At 41.0% G+C, this 20756-nt stretch overlaps 1 protein-coding gene across 1 annotated transcript; it reads right to left on the bottom strand.

The window, feature by feature from the left end:
- Positions 1–7571: 7571 nt before the first annotated feature.
- On the bottom strand, positions 7572–20148 carry LOC310957230 (cysteine-rich secretory protein LCCL domain-containing 1-like). Its single transcript, XM_083927712.1, has 15 exons — positions 20031–20148; positions 19026–19336; positions 15137–15255; positions 14001–14133; positions 13198–13313; positions 12955–13055; positions 12075–12242; positions 11815–11875; positions 10577–10643; positions 10337–10467; positions 10166–10209; positions 10005–10077; positions 9662–9731; positions 8268–8401; positions 7572–7967 (listed from the first exon to the last, which is right to left on the bottom strand). Exons 1-15 carry the CDS (start codon positions 20128–20130, stop codon positions 7916–7918), a joined length of 1680 nt encoding a protein of 559 aa, XP_083783838.1. The 5' UTR covers positions 20131–20148; the 3' UTR covers positions 7572–7915.
- Positions 20149–20756: the final 608 nt, after the last annotated feature.

Raw genomic sequence — 20756 nt, 5'->3', positions numbered from 1 at the left:
GTGTTTGTTTAGGGAATTAAACCCTACAAGTGAGTGAGATAGCTGTCTCAAATATATTTCTGTCACCTGTCATCACCCACTCACTTGCAGAGTGGGCAGAGCATTGGCAGCAGCCATGTTTCCTGCTGGTAGGACCTCTATGGGCAAAAATGAAAACATTCATGGTGTTTTGGATACTGATTTAACTACTAAAGTATGAAGGTGTTTCAATACGCTTATGCAAATAAAACAGAAATAGCAAATGTGAAATTTATAAAAACAACCATACAACAAATTCATACAAATTGGAAATCAGGAAAAAAAAAACTTTACATCACAACATTACTTATGAGGTTTTCAGGCTTCATATAAGGGTGCCTCGCAGAAGCAGTACAGGGTATGATATGCTCTAATGCTCTGACAAATTATTTTTTGATTGTGTTTGAATTGTTCTATGAATTGCACATATGATGTTTGTCACTTTAAAGATAATTCTGTAAGTCTCACTAAGGCCGCACTAACACTGTCCATCCGTATCCGCTAAAGTCTAGTTCGTTTGACCAGCGTGAGCTTGCCGGTCACAGCCCGTTTGGGAGAGGTGGGCTTTTGTAAAGCACGTTTGCACATGTAAGAGCACAAGTTTGTGCATGTGTATGAGCAGAAGGCTTACGGCGGTTCTGATGTCATTTCCTGTGCGCCTGTTCGGACATAGAAAAAATAAGGACGAACCATGGGCCGACATTTAAAACAATGGCGGCGAAATGTTCACGTTGGTGTGATGCGGAGGTGGAGATTTGGTCAGATGAAAATATTCAAAAGCACGGGGCACAGTACGGATGGACAGTGTGAGTGCGCCCTTAGTGTGTTTGTCGTAGCCTAGTACCACTTAGATGTGAAACTGCTCAGTGAACTACATCCCGCCTTGCACAACATAAGTCACCTCACCAGCTAGCACAGGTGGCATTTTCTTACCAGATGTTTGTTATCCAACAAGTGTTTTTATCGACTTGTAAGTGAAAGAACAAGCAAGACCCGTCTGACTAATGTCACACCCCGGTAAAATACAGAAACCCACTGGCTTGAGCAAGACATCACTCACATGATTTTGAGGTGAGTAGTCTAGTCTTGTCACAGTTGCAAAATGATCTTTTTAATCGAAACAGTTCACCACAACGTTTATGTGTTTTGCTGGAATAAATCATCAATAGGCTCCTTCCCTTTGGATTGCATTTGGTAATGGACTTGAATGGAGCAGCTGGTACTGGGGCCAGTGGGTAAGTCTTTCAGAACCCTCTTTTATACACTCCATGTTCCCGTACTATGTTGTTGGTGCTTCGGTTAATGTGTAAGGACTCTTATCATGCCACTGCAGAGGTTTGGTGTTATCTTGAGCAGTATTAGTGGTTAAAAAATATGTTTTAATGTCATTAATGTGTTTTAATTTAACTTACCGCCCCAAGCTAATCAGTGTTAGCCGCGGCAGGCTCTTAGCATCTCTTCGGAAAATCTACGTTAATAGTTCATACACGAAAAAAATTGTCTCAATGGCTTATTTAAACACCAAATTTGCCTAAAAAGACCCTGGGATGATTTTACACCGGAATTTCAGTCGTGATGTATCGCCCTTTCACAATATGACTACGCCTTGTATGAACAGAGTTTAAAAAAACCCAACATAATTTTACGTCTTTCTTATGGATGAAAAAGATGTCTAACTAACGTTAGAGGTGATCGTAATTGTTCACATGTACGGTCGTTGTGTCTGTTTTATTTCACCAACATTTATCTACTGACTTCTTCTGGTTTGTGATTTGCAGGCATAAACGATGTTTGATTGTCATAGCCTATATTAGAGAAAACTACAAGTTAAACTTATAAAATCCCTGTCAGACAGAAAGAGTTAAATCCAATGATTCTATCAGGGCAAATAAACCGACACAGAGACTAACCAAATATGATTGTGTGACTTTGAGAAGCTTCCAGATGTGTGTTGTGTCATGAGAAAGTGGAGTGAAACAGTCCACAGTTATAAATACGCCTCAACCGACAGAAAAGTCAGCGATGGGGCGATGATTGCCACGTCTGCCACCCAAAACACAGCTGCTAACTATGTTAAAATAATAACAACGTCTAAATCTATGAGTGGTGGAGGGCTGAGAGGAGGAAGTCCAACCACACACTCAGACACCAGCACACGCACACACACATTGCTTCTCATCCTGTCCACAGTGATTGTTCGCCCACATGCACGGTGTGTGTCCGCCCAGGAGTTAACCGCCTGAGGAGCCGGCTGTATAACGTGAGTGTGATTGCACGGGTCATATTTAGAAAGCGTCTCACTTTTACACACGCCGCACACATGAACTACACATTTATCCATCCATTCACACATACACACACACACACACACACACACACACACACGCATATATGCATGCACACACCGGAGTGTTTCAGGCATGGCCAGCTGTGCCCAAATTTCAAACATATCTCAAAAACCCTCGTAATTACAACGTCTATTTGACGTTTCTGTATTTCACTGACCAACACACACAATCAAAAAGGTTTTATTGCTAAAACTGGCAACACAGGAGTGTGTTGTTAGACTTACACAAACACCAGCCATGACTATTTATTCATTTGCTATGAATAGACTCATACTTTCCCTTACAGCTAAATGTTATAGATTAAGTGTTCAAGGCCTGTAACTAGCATTATTTAAAGAATCATGAGATGACAGTTTTGACTTTAAGTGCAAAATATAGGACCAAAGTATGCAGTTCAGTTTGGTTTGAGAGCGAACATTTGGGAGACTCGAATGCAGATTAACTCAAGCATTCAATGTATGCAGCTGCCTGCTGAGGAGTGCGGCTCACATGGGGGAGCATATGTCCTCGAATTCGGTGGGGGCCCTCTCAAAGATGCCAGGTTATACTCTGCTAAGTTCAACAAGATCAAGGTCAAGGGGCCATGTTTCTTTCTCATCAGGGAGTTTAAGAATTCCAAGCAGTGCACCCCTGGGCCCCTCCGAATACTGCACACGCTGCCATGTTTCACAGAACACAGAAATATCTCCAAAGTGTTATGCATAGTTTGGTACTGCTAAACGATTTTTGCATTGAATTTACACTTTTCTATTCATCATCCATTTTACCATCATTCATGGCAAAGTTTTTTGTCAGTATGGCATGATTTCCTATCGGCCGGAGATGTTCGCAGGTCACGGCTTGATAAAGACTTGCGTGCATGAGTGAAGCCAGTGGTCGTGCTTAACTCATATATGCATATTTATTACTGTAGAAATTACGTCCGGACCGAAAGGGAAAAAAAGGGTATTTATTTACAGTATCGAGCTTTATATTGGTGATTTTTTCCCCACATTTATTGCTACACCAGTGCATTCCCTAAAACTACTAAAATATTGCTTTACCTGCCTGACTGGTTATCAGGTTAATGCTATTAGCAATAACTTTTCTCACTGATCTAGGTCACTCTATATGGACAGCAGCTACCTGTGATAACCTAATACTATGTTACAAATAATATGAGAAAAACAAAAACAAGAATAAATAAAAAATGTATTATCATCAACCCGACATTTACTCATGATTGCCATTTTTGCGTATTATGAAGCAAACTCGTCTACCGACTTTTTTACCGAGTTTTCCATGGATAACGGGGCGTTTACGTGTATTTTCCAAGGAGGGAATGGGAATGCAACATGACTGAAAAGCCGACTTTTCTCTTGTAAAAACTGCTTGGCTAAGTGGGTGGGTATTTTTCTGACCAAATAAGCTGCCCGTCTGACTGATTGTGTTATGACGTCCAAACTGAATTTCATGCTGATGAAGTGCTGCCTGCCTAAATCTTAATGCTTGGGAAAAGCCTCTAACTGACTGCTATGATGGCGGACTGGTTTCTGACTGACAGACTGGCTAACTGACCGGAGCAGTTCACAGGGGACTTATGCCAACGGCTGCCTCTGCAACAGGGTCCTGTGAATTTTGACAGCACTGCGATGCTTGCCTTTTTTCTCCAGGAGACCTGGCCCAAACCAAGTTCACTTTTTTAGCTGGAGCCAGACCACATCTGTGCCCGCCCAGATGAAGAAACGGAAATGCATCCTGGGAAGTCAGAAAAACACAAAGCTGTTTTTTGTTTGTACGGCCGCTGGCACAGTCAGTGGTCCTCCTGAGCACATTCACATCAGTTAACTCTCTTCACTGGGATTGGACTGAAAAATGAGAAGTGATATAATGCTGCATTCATGTGGTGTTGGAATAATTCGGAAAATTAGTTTCAAGTCAACTCAGAAACTGGGCCAACATTTTGGTATACGACTTGCCGACTTGGGACCGTATTACAGGCTTTTCTCATTTACTGCTCATACATAAAACTGTGAAAGTAATGCATTGTAATTTGTGTGTATTCTACGTATTTATTACATCCAGAGCAAAGCAAGAAATCTGCTGACGTAGTATACTGACGCGCTAAAATTCACACAGGGAAGAGGGTTGTAACCTGACTCCGCCAGATGGATTGATTGGCATAATTTGCTCAGCATATCCATCTGGGAACTCTCGTTTGGAGATCTTTTGGGAAGGGGCGAAAATACTGGTTGCAGATTGGATAAACCATCTGTCTATCACCAACCAATCACATCAAGGAACAGCGTCGAGGCAAAGCTTAGAAATTAAACAACATGTCGGTAAAAGATATTTTCCGTTTGTGTAACATGAATTTACGGATAGAAAAGAAAATTTCAGGTGCTCGGTCCATATTCCAACAGATGGATCACGGAGAAAAAAGTGTAAGCGAGCAGCTGGCTCGATAGCTGCGATCATCTTATCCTTGGAAGCCGCCATGTTGTTTTCACTAAACAGCCACTTCTCGTTGCGTCACACCTCGACCTGCCTGAAAACTACTGCTGATTGGTTCGATGGCTTGGCAAAGTTCTCGAAATTTTCTCAGACTGATCTGTGAGTAAAATACAATGGAGCTTGGGAGGCTAGGAGGGTTGGGGTACTAGGCAAAACCATGACATGTTTTTTTAATTCTAACCAGGTCGTTTTGATGACTAAACGTCACCTTGTTACCCAAACGTCACCATGGCGGTCCACGTCTTCTCAGTGTTCTAGTCAGTGTTCTTCTCGGTGAAAAATAGAAAGTCATATTACCTAAGATATCATATGGACCTGTTGATGAGAATATGTTGTATATTACGCAGAAACATGGTAGACAAAGGTAAATGTTCGGTTGATGATAATATTTTTAATAATTCATGTATTGCAAATACATTGGGAATGCCTCAGGATCCCCCAGTTAGAGCTGGTAAATGTGGCCCGGGAAAGGGAAGTTTGGGGTCCCCTGCTAAAGCTGCTGCCCCCGCGACCCGACCCCGAATAAGAGGTTGAAGATGAGATGAGATGAGGTATAAGACTGTAACTGTTAGTCTCTCTGCATGTTGAGCCTTGAAGTTGAGTGAAGTTATTTATTAACATAAGACCTAATAGCAAGTTAGGTAAAGCAATATTTTAGTGCTTTTAGGGAACGGGCTGGTGCAGAAATAAGTCTGTAACAAAATCACTGATCTAAAGCTTCCGACTGGAAATAAATACTAGAAAAGATTGTCAACGTGTTGTTAAAACGCTCCCACGGAGCTTCCAGAGACTTAAAGGTCAGGAACACACCAAAGTTGGAAGAACAACTTCCCAACTTAGGCAATGGGACCATCCGATGAGCACTGCAGGAACATACTCAAAGGTGGAATGCATTTAAGTGTCATGTTGGCTGATGATACAAAGGTAGGAGAGGAAAAGGAAAGAGGAAAGATTCAAGTGCAAGTACGGCTGGTTGTGTTAAAACTGCAAAATGTTCTCGTTGGACTATGACGGCACTTAGGACGTTTTTATAGAAAGTCAAAATCAACAGTCATGAACCGAGTGGTATTATTTTATGAATTTAGGTAGAGCATTAACAAAAATAAAATCTTAAATTGGACCGACAGGACGTGAACTGAAATGACATATTTACAGTTTTGCCTGAACTGCCCACTTTTTTTTGCCCTTTGCTGGAAACGTGAGGCCAACTGGCAGATAAGATCTCCCTGGAACTGAAACAAGCAGCTTTCTCTTCCTCCGTGTTCCCCGCAGTTCCTTGAAACACCCACAGCTTTCTAGAAAGAAATTGAACTTGAAATGTTTGATCTGCAGCTGAATTTGAGACATTGAAATGTTAATGCGCAGATTCCGCTGGCTATCTGGATTCTGTAGGGACTGATATTAAAATAATATGGCCACTCAACCATATGTCTGTAACCATATGTCTGCAAAAAGTGAAAACAAGTGTAATATAATACAATGTAAACTGAGGAGCAGAGTCAAGCCTGTAATTCAGGGTTTGCAGAATTTAGGTTTAGTATTTCTGAGACATCCAGAGCAGGAGAATATGGTTTATTCATTTTATAACACCTGACCGTCAGAAATGACACAAACATTTGAATTTAACGTCTGAGTATTTTAATTGTGATTCTGTCATGCACATTCCTGGCCAGCCAGGGTCCATTTATTTAAATCTATAAACAAAAGCTGGGAAATGCAGCATTAAAGTACAACAATATATTACATACACAATATTTACACATACACAATATGAATATACTAGAATTATTGTTTGTCCTTTATGAAAAATAAAAGCTTGAGTAACAAATATATGTTTTGCATGCAGAATCTGTTGCTTATTGCTTTAATTGCTCTTTGTATGGCTGGCAAATGTGGTAGAGATGTTAATGAAAAAAGGCAATAGTAGCAAGCATTCCATAACAAAAAAGTTCAATATTATTTACATTATTATGTACAAAAATATACAATCTGTATCTTACTGCCACTGTGATGATTAAAAAAGAACTGATAAAAAGCTGTGTTTTGTGTGATGGGCATCAAATACCCACGGAGGTAAATTCAGCACAGACGGTCCGACTAAATGATACTTTCATCTCGTTCCAACAAAATGTCTCACCAGATTTTATGACTCTGGATGTGACTAATCTCTGATTATGGTGTATGTCTAGACAGAACTGAGGCGTACTGCATCTAAAAATACTTTGGATAGAGCTGAGCCGGAAGGCAAAGCTCTCGATCTAGGTCTATCTTCGTTCCTACCCTCACCTATGGTCATGAAAGCTGGGTCATTACCGAAAGAATGAGGTCGGGGGTACAAGCGGCCGAAATGGGTTTTCTCAGGAGGGGGGCTGGAGTCTCCCTTAGAGATAGGGTGAGAAGTTCAGCCATCCGTACGGAACTCGGATTAGAGCCCCTGCTCCTTTGCGTTGAAAGGAGCCAGTTGAGGTGGTTCGGGCATCTAGTAAGGATGAACCCTGGGCGCCTCCCTAGGGAGGTGTTCCAGGTACGTCCAGCTGGGAGGAGGCCTCGGGGAAGACCCAGGACCAGGTGGAGAGATTAGATCTCCACACTGGCCTGGGAACGCCTCGGGGTCCCCCAGTTAGAGCTGGTTAATGTGGCCCAGGAAAGGGAAGGTTGGGGTCCCCTGCTAGAGCTGCTGCCCCCGCGACCCAACCCCGGATAAGTGGTTGAAGATGAGATGAGATGAGCATTTTTAAGCTTCTGATGGTATTTGTTCAACTTTAAGTGATAAAAAACATCAAGTCAGGATATCATGTCAGCATGTTGCATGATTAATACGGTCAGCACTATCAATTTAGGACCGACGTAAAGCAAAAGACACCCGGGATCATCGTTCACCAAACATCTTTTGCCGACCTATTATTGGACGCTTGAACGTTTAGTGTCAGAAGCTGAAAACGTGAAAGATTTACTGTTGGTATGAATGAAATTACAGGATGTGAGATGATAATGAGTGGGTTGGCTGGATGTGAAGTGGCCATGTTTGACGGTACTCTTTCCTTTGAGAGTGGTTTTCAGATGACTGCAAACACTCTGAAGGCTTTTCCACCTGTTGGGTTCAGTAAACTGGGAGAAGAAGAAGAAGAAGGAGAAGAGCGCGGAGAGAACGGGGATTAGGTACACGTTGTTTTTCACAGCCATGACAGCTTTTGATGTAAAGATTTATCCTGATATTGAGCAGTTATTGCTCATCACACTGAGGTAATTGCAGATCAATTGCAGATAGGAATTTTAAATTAAAAACAAGGTTCAACTCATCAAATACAATATGTAGAAATTGCCACTTCTCATATCAGAAAATCCTTTAGTCCCTCCTCTATAAGAATACTCTGTACATATGTACTTCCTTTCTTTTTTCAACCATACCTCTCTGAGGTGACGGCATTCTGGTAACTGCCGCTGTACTGCTTCCTCTTGTCCACAGGCATCACGTCGAGGTAGCCTCCTGACTCATTCTGGATCACTCCAGCATGAATGGCTGCTCGACAGATACTTGATTTCTGGGAGGAGAAAAAAGCAAATTTGCTACATTAAATCATTCATATAAGAAAAGAATCCTAAGAATGTACTGCCATGTTCTCTAGACCAGAGGTTCCCAAACTTTTCCACGGCAAGGGCCCCCAAACAGGATTAGCGTCTAGCCGGGGACTCCCTTTGCAAACCCACCAACAATGCAACAAAATATATCACACATCAACTTTAAGAATGGTTTTGTAACTTGTATTCACTATTCAATAATTATTACAATTGTTTAGCATAAGAATAATATTAACAACATGTTTTCAACACTATATTCCCACTAAATAAAATAACTTTCTACATCTTAAGAAGTCTGCCTTTTTCTCGCCCTCTGACGGATGTTTTTGTGTCAAGTTTCGAAGGTTTTAAACACTCGTTTGAGAGGGTCTCCAGACAGAGCACACATTTCGGGCAATCATGGCCATTTTTCTGTATGGCTGTAAACTTAATGTATGTTACCTCCTGATTTTAGTTTGCCAGGAGTTCTTGTTTTTTTGCAGCAGGGTTCTCCACAGCAGGGCTGTTGGTCTGTCCAGTTAGATCTAGCTTGCTAGTTTGAGGAGCAAAGCAGCTTGATAAATTTGCAAACCGCCAGGTCCATACATGTCGTCATGGCGTCATGAACGATGTTTTGACTGGCAGGCAATCAGAAAGATGAGCATGGCAAATAACATTTTGATATGTTCTATTAATATGAATTATGTTTATAATTAGGATTTTGAAGAAATCATAATTATATTTTATAATAATGATTACAAATAATTAATAATAACTAATTAGATTATGTTTTTTTTTTTTCTCATCTTCCCTCCAATTGTCTGAGGCCCCCTAGCGCCTCCCACTTTGAAAACCACTGCTCTAGACAATACATGCAGAGTCTGGTTGGTCTGGAGGCCATGAGGCCTTTTTGAGAATGGGTTGTTATACAGTATGTGTTTTAGTATAATGATGCAATTATTGTTTGTAGTTTCTTTATTTAAATTTTCTGCAATAATAAGTCTAAATGTGCTGTAAGAAGGCTAATAAGTGTAACTAATCACATTTAGGTTCTACTGTTTAAACTCTCTGATATTCGGCATGTGACACTGGCTCACTGAGCACTTCACTGGAATCAAGCCATCATTAATGTTTTATTAAACCTGTGCTGTATTAGCTATAAGAAGTCAAAATGTCTGCAGTGTAAAAAGTTGGTTGTTTCCAATAAAATCAGTCAATGACATTACAATGATGCAAGAACTTACATCCGAGTAGTATTTTGTCCCAATGACGCGGGCTTGGCTGTCACGCAGACAGTTCCTGGGACAATACAACCTGCAGAACCAAACAGAGCTCACTTTAGATCACAGGATATTTTCAGTGCGTACTGGAAATACTCTTTGTTCTTACTTTCTTAATAATAAATAATCATCTTCCTTTAATAATGATGTTGAAAGGTTAGCACAGTAGCTAGGGTCATAAGAGCCAAATGGTTTACCTCTATGACTTAGAATCACTGTGACTCATTGGCTCAGCCCATTGTGGTTTGATTCAAACAGTGAGATGTTTTCAGTGTCTTGTGTAAATAAATCTAAAGCAGATCGTTACCTTGGACAGTGTCGTACGAGTTTCTTGAAAGGGCAGAAAAGGGCAACGGTGGTATCACATGATACTGCCTTGACTGGGAAACAAAAAAGGCACAGCAATATGACCCTGCTGTGTTACTTTATATGTATCCTTAAAGTGAGAAATGATTGCATGCTCCTTACCAGGCACTGTCTCTACTTTGAAGGAATTTGCACTTCTGTTTTTCCTGTGAATTTAAAGAAAACTGCATGAAGTTATTGACTGTGCTGCATAGATGCATGTAACTATCTAGACCATATTACAATTATTCTTTTTTCTTTTAACAAAGACTAATTGCAAAGACTGATTCATACCCAATTGATTGGATCCCATTCTTGTATGACTTGGTGAACTGTTGTTTTCTACCCAGTCGGGTCACATCCAGCCATCCTCCATCATTGTCGATAACACCAGAGTGTAACCCAGCTCCACACACACTGGATTGCTGTAGTAAAAGACAAAGACACAGATGTTAATGTACAGCAGCTACTCTGTAGACATAAAGGTTAATGTTAAACCTTAAAAACAAAAAATTAAAAGTTGTGATCACTTACCATGTCGTAAAATCCAGTCCCCACTACTTTTCCAGGCATGTCAAGGCAGCCGGGTGGACACTCATATCTATGAACCGGAACAACAGAACTGGTGCTTTACTTTTGATATAAGCACATACCATTGTTCTGATATTACTATAATTCAGTGTTTTTATCTGAAAATAATTTATTATCTAATTCTTTCAGAACTGTCCGGATAATATATCATTCGGCCCGTTCTCATTCCCAGGGCGTCACGGCTTTGACAAGAATTTAGAGCAGCAAAATGCACTTAAAGTGAAATCTGATGTAAAATCATCCCAGGGTCTTTTTTCAGCAAATACACTCATCAAATAAGCCATCAAGACTTTTTCTTTCATGTCACAACTATTAACGGAGATATTCCAGAAGGTCGCTAACAGTTGCTAACAGCCGCCGCCAAAACACTGATAAGCTTGGGCAGATTGTGAACGCATTAAAACGGCTTTTTTAAACACAATACTCCTCAAAATAACACAAAACCTCTGCAGTAGCATGAGAAGAGTCCCTACTCAGAAAACTAAGCACCAATGGGCTCCTTCCTTTTGGATTGACTTTAGTAATTGACTTGAATGGACTTTACTATGAGAGGAGCTGGTACAGGGGCCAGTTGGTAAGTCTTTCAAAACACTAATTTATTAAACTCCGGGTTCACTAACTATGTTGTTGGTGCTTCATTTTCTGTGTAGGGACTCTTTTCATGCTACTGCAGAGGTTTGGTGTTATCATGAGCAGTATTAGTGGTTAAAAAAGCCGTTTTAATGCCTTCACCATGCTGCCCCGAGCTACTCAGTGTTTTAGTCACATTCAGCTGTTAGCGTCTGTTAGCGACTTTCCGGGATATCTCCATTAATGGTTGTTACACGTTAACGTCTCGTGAGTCCCTGTTGTTTCAACCCCACCCACCATCTTTTCCTAACCCTAACCAAGTGTTTTTGTTTCTTAAACATAACAACGTAGTTTTGTGTCAATTCAAATTAATACTTTATTTATTAATTCGTTTTTTCCCCTTGTCCCAGTAACTGTAGTGGAGCGTCACACATCTGCTGTGCAGGGCTTCCCAGTGCATTGATGCCAAAGTGTCCTCACAAAAGTATGAGACGAGATGAGATGAGAACAGGTTGGATAACTCCCATAGACTTTGGGTAACTCTGAATTTGCATGCACAGTATCATTTGACATCCGTCTGTTGCAGTGCCATCGTATTCCTGAGCATTTACCTGTTACAGGTCGTCCCCTTGCACTGATCTCTCAGCTTAGTCTCACAGTCGACCTGTTGACCTACAAAAACAAACAAACAAGTAAAAGCTGATGTTAATAAAAGTGATTATGTCAGACCATCCTCAATAAAAACAGTCATATACTAGGTCGTCAGTGTAAGCAACATGTAACGACCCATATTTGAGTCCAGAGACCTCTAGACCGGAGCAAAGCAAGAAGTCAGACTACAGAGATGCAGTAATGTGGGAGCAGTCCTTACACATCTGCTCTGTGCTGACAACCTGGTTTCTCTCTAGGTTGTCATTGGGCGAGGTGTTTGGTGTCTGGGCCCTGGGTTGGGGCTCCCTGTCCCTCACTGGTTCCGGTTCAGGTTCAATGTAGTTGGTCTCCTCAATCTCAGGAGCTGGACGCCTGTCAACACCACCATCTGAAAACATTGATACCAGATTGTCATTATGTTGTTTCACTAGACAGACTTCGTCTTTCACACATGTAGCACACAACAGGAGATTCTCTGTGTCAGATGCTTTCTCGCCTATTGGAATTCTCTGGTTGGATAACAACACGGTGACGGAGCCAGTTTGTAATTTAATCATAAACGGAGTGACTCGCTGTTCTTTAAATTTGTCTGATGATTTCAGCATCTTTCATTATAATTCCTGAATTATGACGTTTGTTGCCGTCTTTGCGTAAATCACCCTTCTTCTTCACCATCAGAGGTTCGTTTTCTACCGGTATCAACAAGAAACCTCAACCTGCCCGTCTCTCACTGTGGCAGACAAGCTGTATTAACACATGGGCTCACTCTGGGATTAAACAGACTTTTGTACTAGGGAGCTGGCAGGGTTGAGAGCGTTTAATGTCCGGTCCAACAGATTCAGATACTTGTGTTCTCATGTACAGCCCCACGGAGTTAGCTCAAGATCATTTCAGTCTATAGAAGTACTAATGTCTGAAAATATATATATTTGATGTGGAAATTCTACATCGTGCACATAAAAAACAACCTTATTATGATAAAATCATGGGCAGGGCAACCTATTTTCTTTCAGAAAAACTATGAGGTAGGTAGGTGCAAAGGTATGTAAGGAAATTAAACATACTGTAACCAAGAAACACAACAACAACACAAAACCAACCTTTGTAGCAGAGATTGTCTCTGCAGCCTCCAGCATAGCTAGCTGGACAGGCAGAACAGGGAGCTCCATATTTGTATGGGGCATGACCCCACCAGTTACCCCTAAAAAACAGAACAAAAGGGATTTTGTTGCGGTTAAAAACAAGGACATAGATAAATGATAGATATATTATTTTAGGGTTGATCTATCTCCCTTATTCTGAGGAGGTTGCATCACATGGTATTGAAACAAGCCAAAACTTACGGTGGAGAGTAGTTGCAGACCAGATAGACAGCTTTAGCCCAGATCATTCCCCACACGTTCATGTTGTAACACACATTGATGGCACAGCCAATACGATTGCTAGTCGCCCACACCAACTGAAAATTGAAATACACGCACACAAACAAAGTAAAGTGGTCAGTGGTCAGTGGTCCTCTCACGTTTGTTTAAGCTGTAGTTGGATTTTTAAAAGGCAGCGGCCATTAAGTGTTAGTATTGTACTATCTGCAAAACAGCATTATTTCACATGATTTCATGCAGCTCTCACAGCAACAATGATAAACTTTTCAAACTTGGAAGAAAAGCAGTATCAGTTAAACCAATTCTGTCCCCTAAAACATTAATCTCCTATACAGTAAAACTACATTCTCAACTATCTTTCGAGGGAAACTTATTTTCCAGAAACAGTGAATGTTGTGAAACAGTCGCTGTTTCGATCATGTGGTTAACATTGTGAATTTACGAAACTACTTGGTCAGGTTTAGGAAAAGATAATGGTTTGGATTCAAATGAGTATGATTGCTTTGTAGGTTAGTGAAGTATGTCACATAACAGCAGTCTCTTGGATGAAACTCTTGTGTTTGTGTGACCCATCCATCCATATGCAGACTTTCATTAGAAACGTATTTGTGTTACATCAAAGACATTTGTAATCCAGGACAAAATGCGCTGAGAATGCACTTTTCGCTCCATAATCAAATTGATGTAATCTTTTAAATAAAAGCCCAAAATGACCTCAAGGCATTGTTAACCATTTATGACATGGAAATTAAAAAAGCCCTTACCTGAGTGTAGTGAGTACAGACTGGTCCTGAACATCTCAATGGGCAGTGTGGGTTACACTCTTGGGAGTAGGGATAGCTGTAGTGCCTCACCTCATCATACCAGGCCTGGACATGGTAGGTAGGGGGGCGGTCCCTAAAGTCACACAAAAGTAGTTCATTATATCATCAAAGAATGTGACAATAACACAATAAGGTCGTGTCTATAAATGCAATCAAATCTAAACTAGTTTCCATGAGCAAGGCACTCTACCCTGCACTGAAAACATTAGAAATCTTAGCAGTAAAGGCAAAAAGTCTTCCTTTTTTAATAGATTTTTCACACTTTAACACGTCATAACAGGAAAAGCACAGGTTGATAACATTAAATTAATTTTATATCGCATGGTTTAATGAGGGCATTTCAGGGAACCCAGCCATCATTATTGTTTTTAGTTACACCTGTGCTTTTCATGCTGCAACAGGTATAATCAGAAGACACAAGGGATGCCACGGTTCTCAATATAATATTGAACTGTACGGTACACATTCCACAGTTCAATACAAACTTTGAATTGAGGGGTTTTTATGGTTTTGCAATAAAAACTTCATGTTATTTCATGTTTCCATGCTTCGCATTTCTCTCTGAATTGGCTATGTCGGAGCTTTAGAGGAGCACTTGAATGCAGCATGTGTTCACGTGCGGTTCAGAAAAACACAAGAAAATAACAAGTGCGCTGGGGACGTTATGATTGACATGTAATGGTTATATAAAAGACATTATATAACAGTTCTGAGAAAAGTCGAATTATCCTCAAAAAGCAAAAAAAAGCTGTGTGGGAGTACAGTGGGCATGGCTTTCATTTAAAGACAAGAAAAATATATCTACCAACAAATTAACACTGACACATTTTGACTTTCTAAAGGGTTTGTCGCTACAAGCAACCTTTTTCACACCACACAATCAATTGATAAATTGTGATAGTAGAAAAAAAAATATTAACCAGATAAAAAGATAGGAATACATTCAATTTAAACAACACAACCCAGCCATTCTTGAGTTGTGAGGTTCAGAGACAGGTTTGTTTATGGAGCATAATGCTAAGAAAACACTAATATTCTTACAACACAGTTCCCTCTACAGCTTTGTACATACACACCTGCCCCAGTGCGCCCCAAGGTTTTGGCCTATTTGTGTCAGCATGTGGCTCGGTCCATGTTCCCATCTGCAGGTATATGCCCAGTGCTCTGCGCTCCGCTCTAACTCATAATCCCATACCTGAGGAGCACACATGGACAGACACACACACACACAGAGGTTCTTGGTTAGAGTTATTTGTATGTGTAAAGATGAACTTCAGCCTTCTCTTAGGTTCAGCTCAGGTTAGTGGATATTTTTTTCCCATCTGGTGCCTAAAGCATTAGGTTATGGAATAGTAGTATTCTCTTGGGCTCCAGGTTAAACTTTTTAAGTGTTTGAGTTCAGAGCAGCTTTGCCTCCAGCAGATGTTTGCAGACCTGAAACTCCACTCGGGATTACTCTCATGATTTAAGTGGCCTAAGTGGGCACTTAGCACAGTTGTGGCTTTAATTGCTACTCATTCCATTTTTCTGATATCTCATCATCCTCTTTAAGTAAACTCAACTACCATAAAGTCCACTGAAACTAATTTGACAGTAACCTTACATACTTGAGGCAAAGTGAACCTGAAAGATGAACCTGCTCTTTCCTTTAAGGTGCAGTCGCTGTACGCATTCCTCTCACAAATTTAGCACTGTATAGTCAAAACTAGGCCTCTCCTATTAAGCCCACACATTCACTCTCTTGACAGACACATGCATGAGAGAGAAGGGAAACAGAGCGGTATCACCACCGCCACATCAACTTGCAGCTTTGTGCTACTATTCAATGTGGTTGTTTCATAGCTTGTTTCCAGTAAGTTCTGGTCTCGTAAAACAAGTCGAGAGAGAAAAAGCTGACAAATAAAAAGACAGAGAGGCTCTGTTTTGAGGGGCTTGATGCCATCTTTACTGTAAAAAACCTAACAACATTAAATTTAATTGAAGTCAAAACTGTTTTGAACAAAGCAGGAAAGCAGGGTATGTGATTGAGCAATTCAAATGTTGCAGAACAAGGACTTTGTTGGGGAGGGAGAAGAAAAGGTGCAGTGTGCTCTGCTGTTGGCATGCTGTTTGGTTGCATTACAGCTATCACACGTCAAAACTAATAGGATAATGCTTTAGTGTGGAGTTGTAACTGCTCTTATTGACCATAATGTGTTCCATATGTTTGGTGAGGCTAACACACTGTGCACACTGTTGCCATTCACTGTGGTGCTGCTTACTGTTCAGGCCTGATTGGAGGAGGGATATTTTGACTCTTTACTTATTTGGCCACAATCCAGCTGTGGCTGAGATTACCAACACTGGTGTGATTTTCTGATCTGACCTCTTAAAGGATTGCCACGTGATACATCAGTGTATTTCCCACAATCGCTATATTGTATTGTAATTTTTAGGGCTGCCCAATCATGTCGGGAAGTACATCTAAAATATGGGTTCACTTTGAAAAGAAGGTCACATGCAAACTCTGCGGGGGGGGGGGGGGGGGGGGTATGTATGCATGGATTAGTCGACTAATCACTCTAAATGATGACCAGCCCTAGTAGTTTTTAAGTCAAAATGATTTTGAAATTTTGGTGACTTTATTTTTATTTAGTTAAATGATTGCATGATTCTCTAAGTTGTAAGCAAAGTGTCATGTTTTCTTCTATACTCATATCTGAATGTTGAGTAAAGCTCCTTTAAGCCTACTTCTAAGGCAGTACTGAGCACCTGCAAAGGCCATGTGTCAGAATCTACAGTGGATACTAATGATCTCTGCCAGCTCATTATTCTCTCGTGTTCTTGTTATTCTTCACCCTCAATTATCCAGCAGAGAGGAAGATGGACGGCCTGCCAGCCCTTGGAGAAAGGTCACAGTACCAACTACCAATATCTTTTTGCATTCCAAAGAGCATAAAGATCTGAAAATATAGAGCCGTTTCCAGCCATCTGCCAGGACCACCTCTACTGCAGAAGCAAGTGCAACATGTGCAGTCTTTTATAGCATTTAGGAGAATGCACAGTAAAACAATCAATAAAACCATCTTTTGATTTGGTAATTCAAAGCAGAGAAAATGCTTCTCGCAAATGCTTGTAATTCAACCTACGGTATAGAAAGTGGTTGTGATTTTGGAAACCTTTAAAGAGGTCACTATTTCTGCTGGGCAAGAGATGATGTGCTTTAGATTAACTGATGCATCTGTGCTTTAAAATGGCTTTTGTGTGAATTTAAGAAGCCAGAGCAGCAAAGAGAGTGCAGCCCTTTTGGCCTCCAAATCCTGCAATCTGAAAACCAAATACTTCTCATCAGTCCCTGGCCTTACCACATCATTATCATCAGTAATAGTATCCCTTGCTAAAGAAACACTGGATTAGCGTGCATAACATACATTTACACCACCATGCCCCGCACTTCAAATGGCGAGGCTTGACATGTTTGAAATAGATTCACCGCTGTGGCACCCAAAATGAGATGCGTGCAGGATCAAACAAAAGATAACATTGGCCAGAGTTTAAGTGAACTGCAATGGACGGGGGAGAGAAAGGAGGGAAGGGAGAGCAGGAACGTGGAGAAAAAGCCTGAGGGAAAGCTTGTGAGGCTGAATCTTGAAAGCAAAAGAGCAAGGCAGGGAGAAAGAGAGTCAGCGGGAGGAGAAATAGAGCGATAGAGTATGGAGACGCAGGGCAGGAAGGGAAAGAGGGAGGGCAGGATGGTTGAGGTAGAGGGCAGGACAACACTGCGGGGTTGAAAGTTGGATATGGGCCAGGGTCAGCGAGGGTGGGCAAGCAGGACGCAGGAGCTACAAGTAGCCAGATGGTGGCTTTGGATTGCTGATATCATACTCAGCTGTCTTAAGCTACACTGGCAGAGTCAGGAAAGTGCTTTCCTCTGAGAAAGACTTGTAAGACCTTCTTGATCATGCCAGATATACCAGATATTGACCAAAACATGATCAAGTTCATGATCATTTCTGCTGTTCTTTTTTTAAAAACAAATAAGCTGCTCCAAGACTGGTCAGATGCTTGAACTTGATGTTTCGTATCAAATTTGTTGCTGATGTGGCTGATGTTCGGTCGGGTTTGGCCTTGTTTGTTCAGAACAGGTGTTGCTAATGGTTAATGTAACTCCTCGGGTTGCTAACTGCTGTGAAAGTCCACGACGCATATTCTCATCAACAATTTGTATGGTATGTTAGGAAATATAACATTATATTTAATGCTGTGAAATGGCAACTGGAAGGGGACCCCAATCGTAAAGTTTAGGCAACAAAAGTCTGCATTTGGTTAGGCATCAAAATGACTTGTGCTTTGGCACCCATCAACCACCCTGACCCTCGTCCCTACACGGTCTTATAATAAGTCACCTGATTTCCTTCTTTGCCCTGGATGTAATTCCTACAGTAATAAATACACAGATCACACCCAAATTACAGTGTATTACTTTCAGTGATTATATGTACGAACAGTGAATGAGAACAGCCTGCAACTACGCTCACATTCCCATTAATTAGTTGCAAAGTTCAGCAAAAAAATTAGCGTGTTCAATGAATTTGAAAAAATGATTTTGCGCTTTCATTCACAACACTGCCTTCCATGTTGTTCATGTGTTGTGACCACCATGTTTTTTCCACCACTTTTTTGATGGACGATATGTTGAAATATTGCCATTTTATCTTTTTTAATTTTTAGATTTGTCTGAGGAAAATGTTAATCTTCTTTCTGTTGTTAATGCCTTTAAAGTTCCTACCATATTACCGGCTGACTTGCTTGATAAATTGTTAGCCTCGGAGGCTTCCTTGTTGCCATTTCTTAGCGGCAGTGTTCTCACGACTTAACCACTTCAACACAGAGTATATTGTGCATACAAATTCCCATGTCGTACCCAAGCTCACAGGCTCTGTTTGAAGGCAGCATACAACAAAGAGCTGTGTCCTTAGCACCTACCATGTACTCCATGTTGGAGGCAGGAGGGTGGACCTGACCCCGTAGCTTATTGTGCAAGTCCAGGATGAGATGCATGTCTCCTTCGCTGATGGCCCTTCTCCCTCTCGACCTGGCCCTCCACCACTCCTCATTCTTGTCCCTGTACTTGTCCAGGATGGACTCGAGTTGTGTGGAGTTGGTGAGAACCATGGTCAGAGCGGTCTGGGCCAAACACAGGAACAAGCTGGCCGCTCTAACCAGGCCCGGGAAAGGAAGAGACCTCTTCATGACGGTGAAAAAACTGCTGCTGAGTGAAGAATACTTTTTGATGACTGCGAAACAGAGAGAGTGCATGATTAAGAAGAATGGCTTGAGTTTGGATTTCAGCATTAGTTCACTTGCTACAAAAACTTTTCATGAAGCTTTTTAATATGTGATGTTGCATCATAGCTCATTATTTAACAGTTTTAAAAAGTAGAAGAACATAGACATTAATTGTTTCCGTCTTTAGCAAGCTTACCTATTACAGTATCTTTCTAGAAAGAGCCAAAAGGCACCTTGACTCTATCCTGTGTCTTTGTTTAAATAATGCTGTAATTATAGGGGACTTCAGTTCAAACAGTAAGGCTATTACAGTATGCAGCAGTCTAAGTGCATCTGCAGGTCACTGCATCACTACACACAGTAGGACCAGTGTAAACTAAGTTTTCACACGTTGTTACAGAGCACGAGATTTAGTACGCATGTGTGAGTTACTGTATATGAGCACTGTAACATGCACTGGATTGAGGCTTGCAGCATTTGATAGGAAAACAGTTAAAACTATTCATTTTTACCATGCATTTGATCTATTTTCTAAAAAATAATCTTTCCAGGAACGAATATACTGCAGTGATATTTACCGTATATATAAAACAAACAAGTTCCAACAAGTTCTGCTATAAACTCAACAAAGACAAAGATACACACTCATATCCTACATAATACCCCAATGCTCATTTCATGTCTTTTGATATTTTACTTTACCTTTAAATGCTGCCAAACTTATCCAGAATATCTCCCAGGTGCAATATTCCAGATTACTGCAGAGTGACAGTTTTCCTATCCAGGGAGCCTTTAATTCCATCCATTACAAAAAAACGAGTGCAAGCAGTCTTCTCTTTCTCTCACACTATACATCCAACCTGGAAAAGAGAGAGCTTAGAAATGTCTTTAGGTACCTGTTGAATTCCTCAGCTGGCTCTGTGCTCTACTGGCTGCATGGGGCCACTGCTCATTTTGCGCTTATATGCCAAATTTGCGCTTAGCAACGCACAACGCAGAGGACCACGCCTCCACAAACCCCTTGCCGTCTCTCTCTCCACTCTCTCCCTCTCTCTCCCTCTCCCTCTCCCCCGGGTTGATCTATTTGAGGAGGCACCTGATCGCAGTAGAAGTGACGTGAAGGTAAACTTGTGGATGTTATGAGAGTAGCCCACTCCTGTTACAAATATTGCACATTTGGCTTCTTACAGGTTTTTGCTTGACAGGAAAACACGGTCAAAACAACTTATTGGCAGCATAAAATAGACAGCCTTAAGATACACTGTACATGTCTTAAGAACTACATATGAGGCCACATAAGGCCCTCTGATGAAAAACCACAATGCCTATAAGGCTTCATAAGAAATTCAGAAGCCAAGTTGCAGAGTCAGACTATTAGTAATTTCAAAAAACAGTCAGCAGTCATATCTGTACAGTGTGCATGCAGAA

Source organism: Echiichthys vipera (genome assembly GCF_963691815.1).
Source record: "Echiichthys vipera genome assembly, chromosome: 15".
Classification (NCBI taxonomy): domain Eukaryota; kingdom Metazoa; phylum Chordata; class Actinopteri; order Perciformes; family Trachinidae; genus Echiichthys; species Echiichthys vipera.
Note: the sequence above shows the minus strand (reverse complement) of the source record. Positions and strands in the feature narration are given on the sequence as shown.

Coding starts and splice junctions, on each gene's coding strand:
- LOC310957230 (XM_083927712.1), bottom strand. CDS start 20,130: ATGGAATTAAAGGCTCCCTGGATAGGAAAACTGTCACTCTGCAGTAAT. Junction 12,243..12,954: donor AGACAATCTCTGCTACAAAG/GTTGGTTTTGTG, acceptor CAATGTTTTCAG/ATGGTGGTGTTGACAGGCGT. Junction 10,210..10,336: donor AATGGGATCCAATCAATTGG/GTATGAATCAGT, acceptor TTAAATTCACAG/GAAAAACAGAAGTGCAAATT.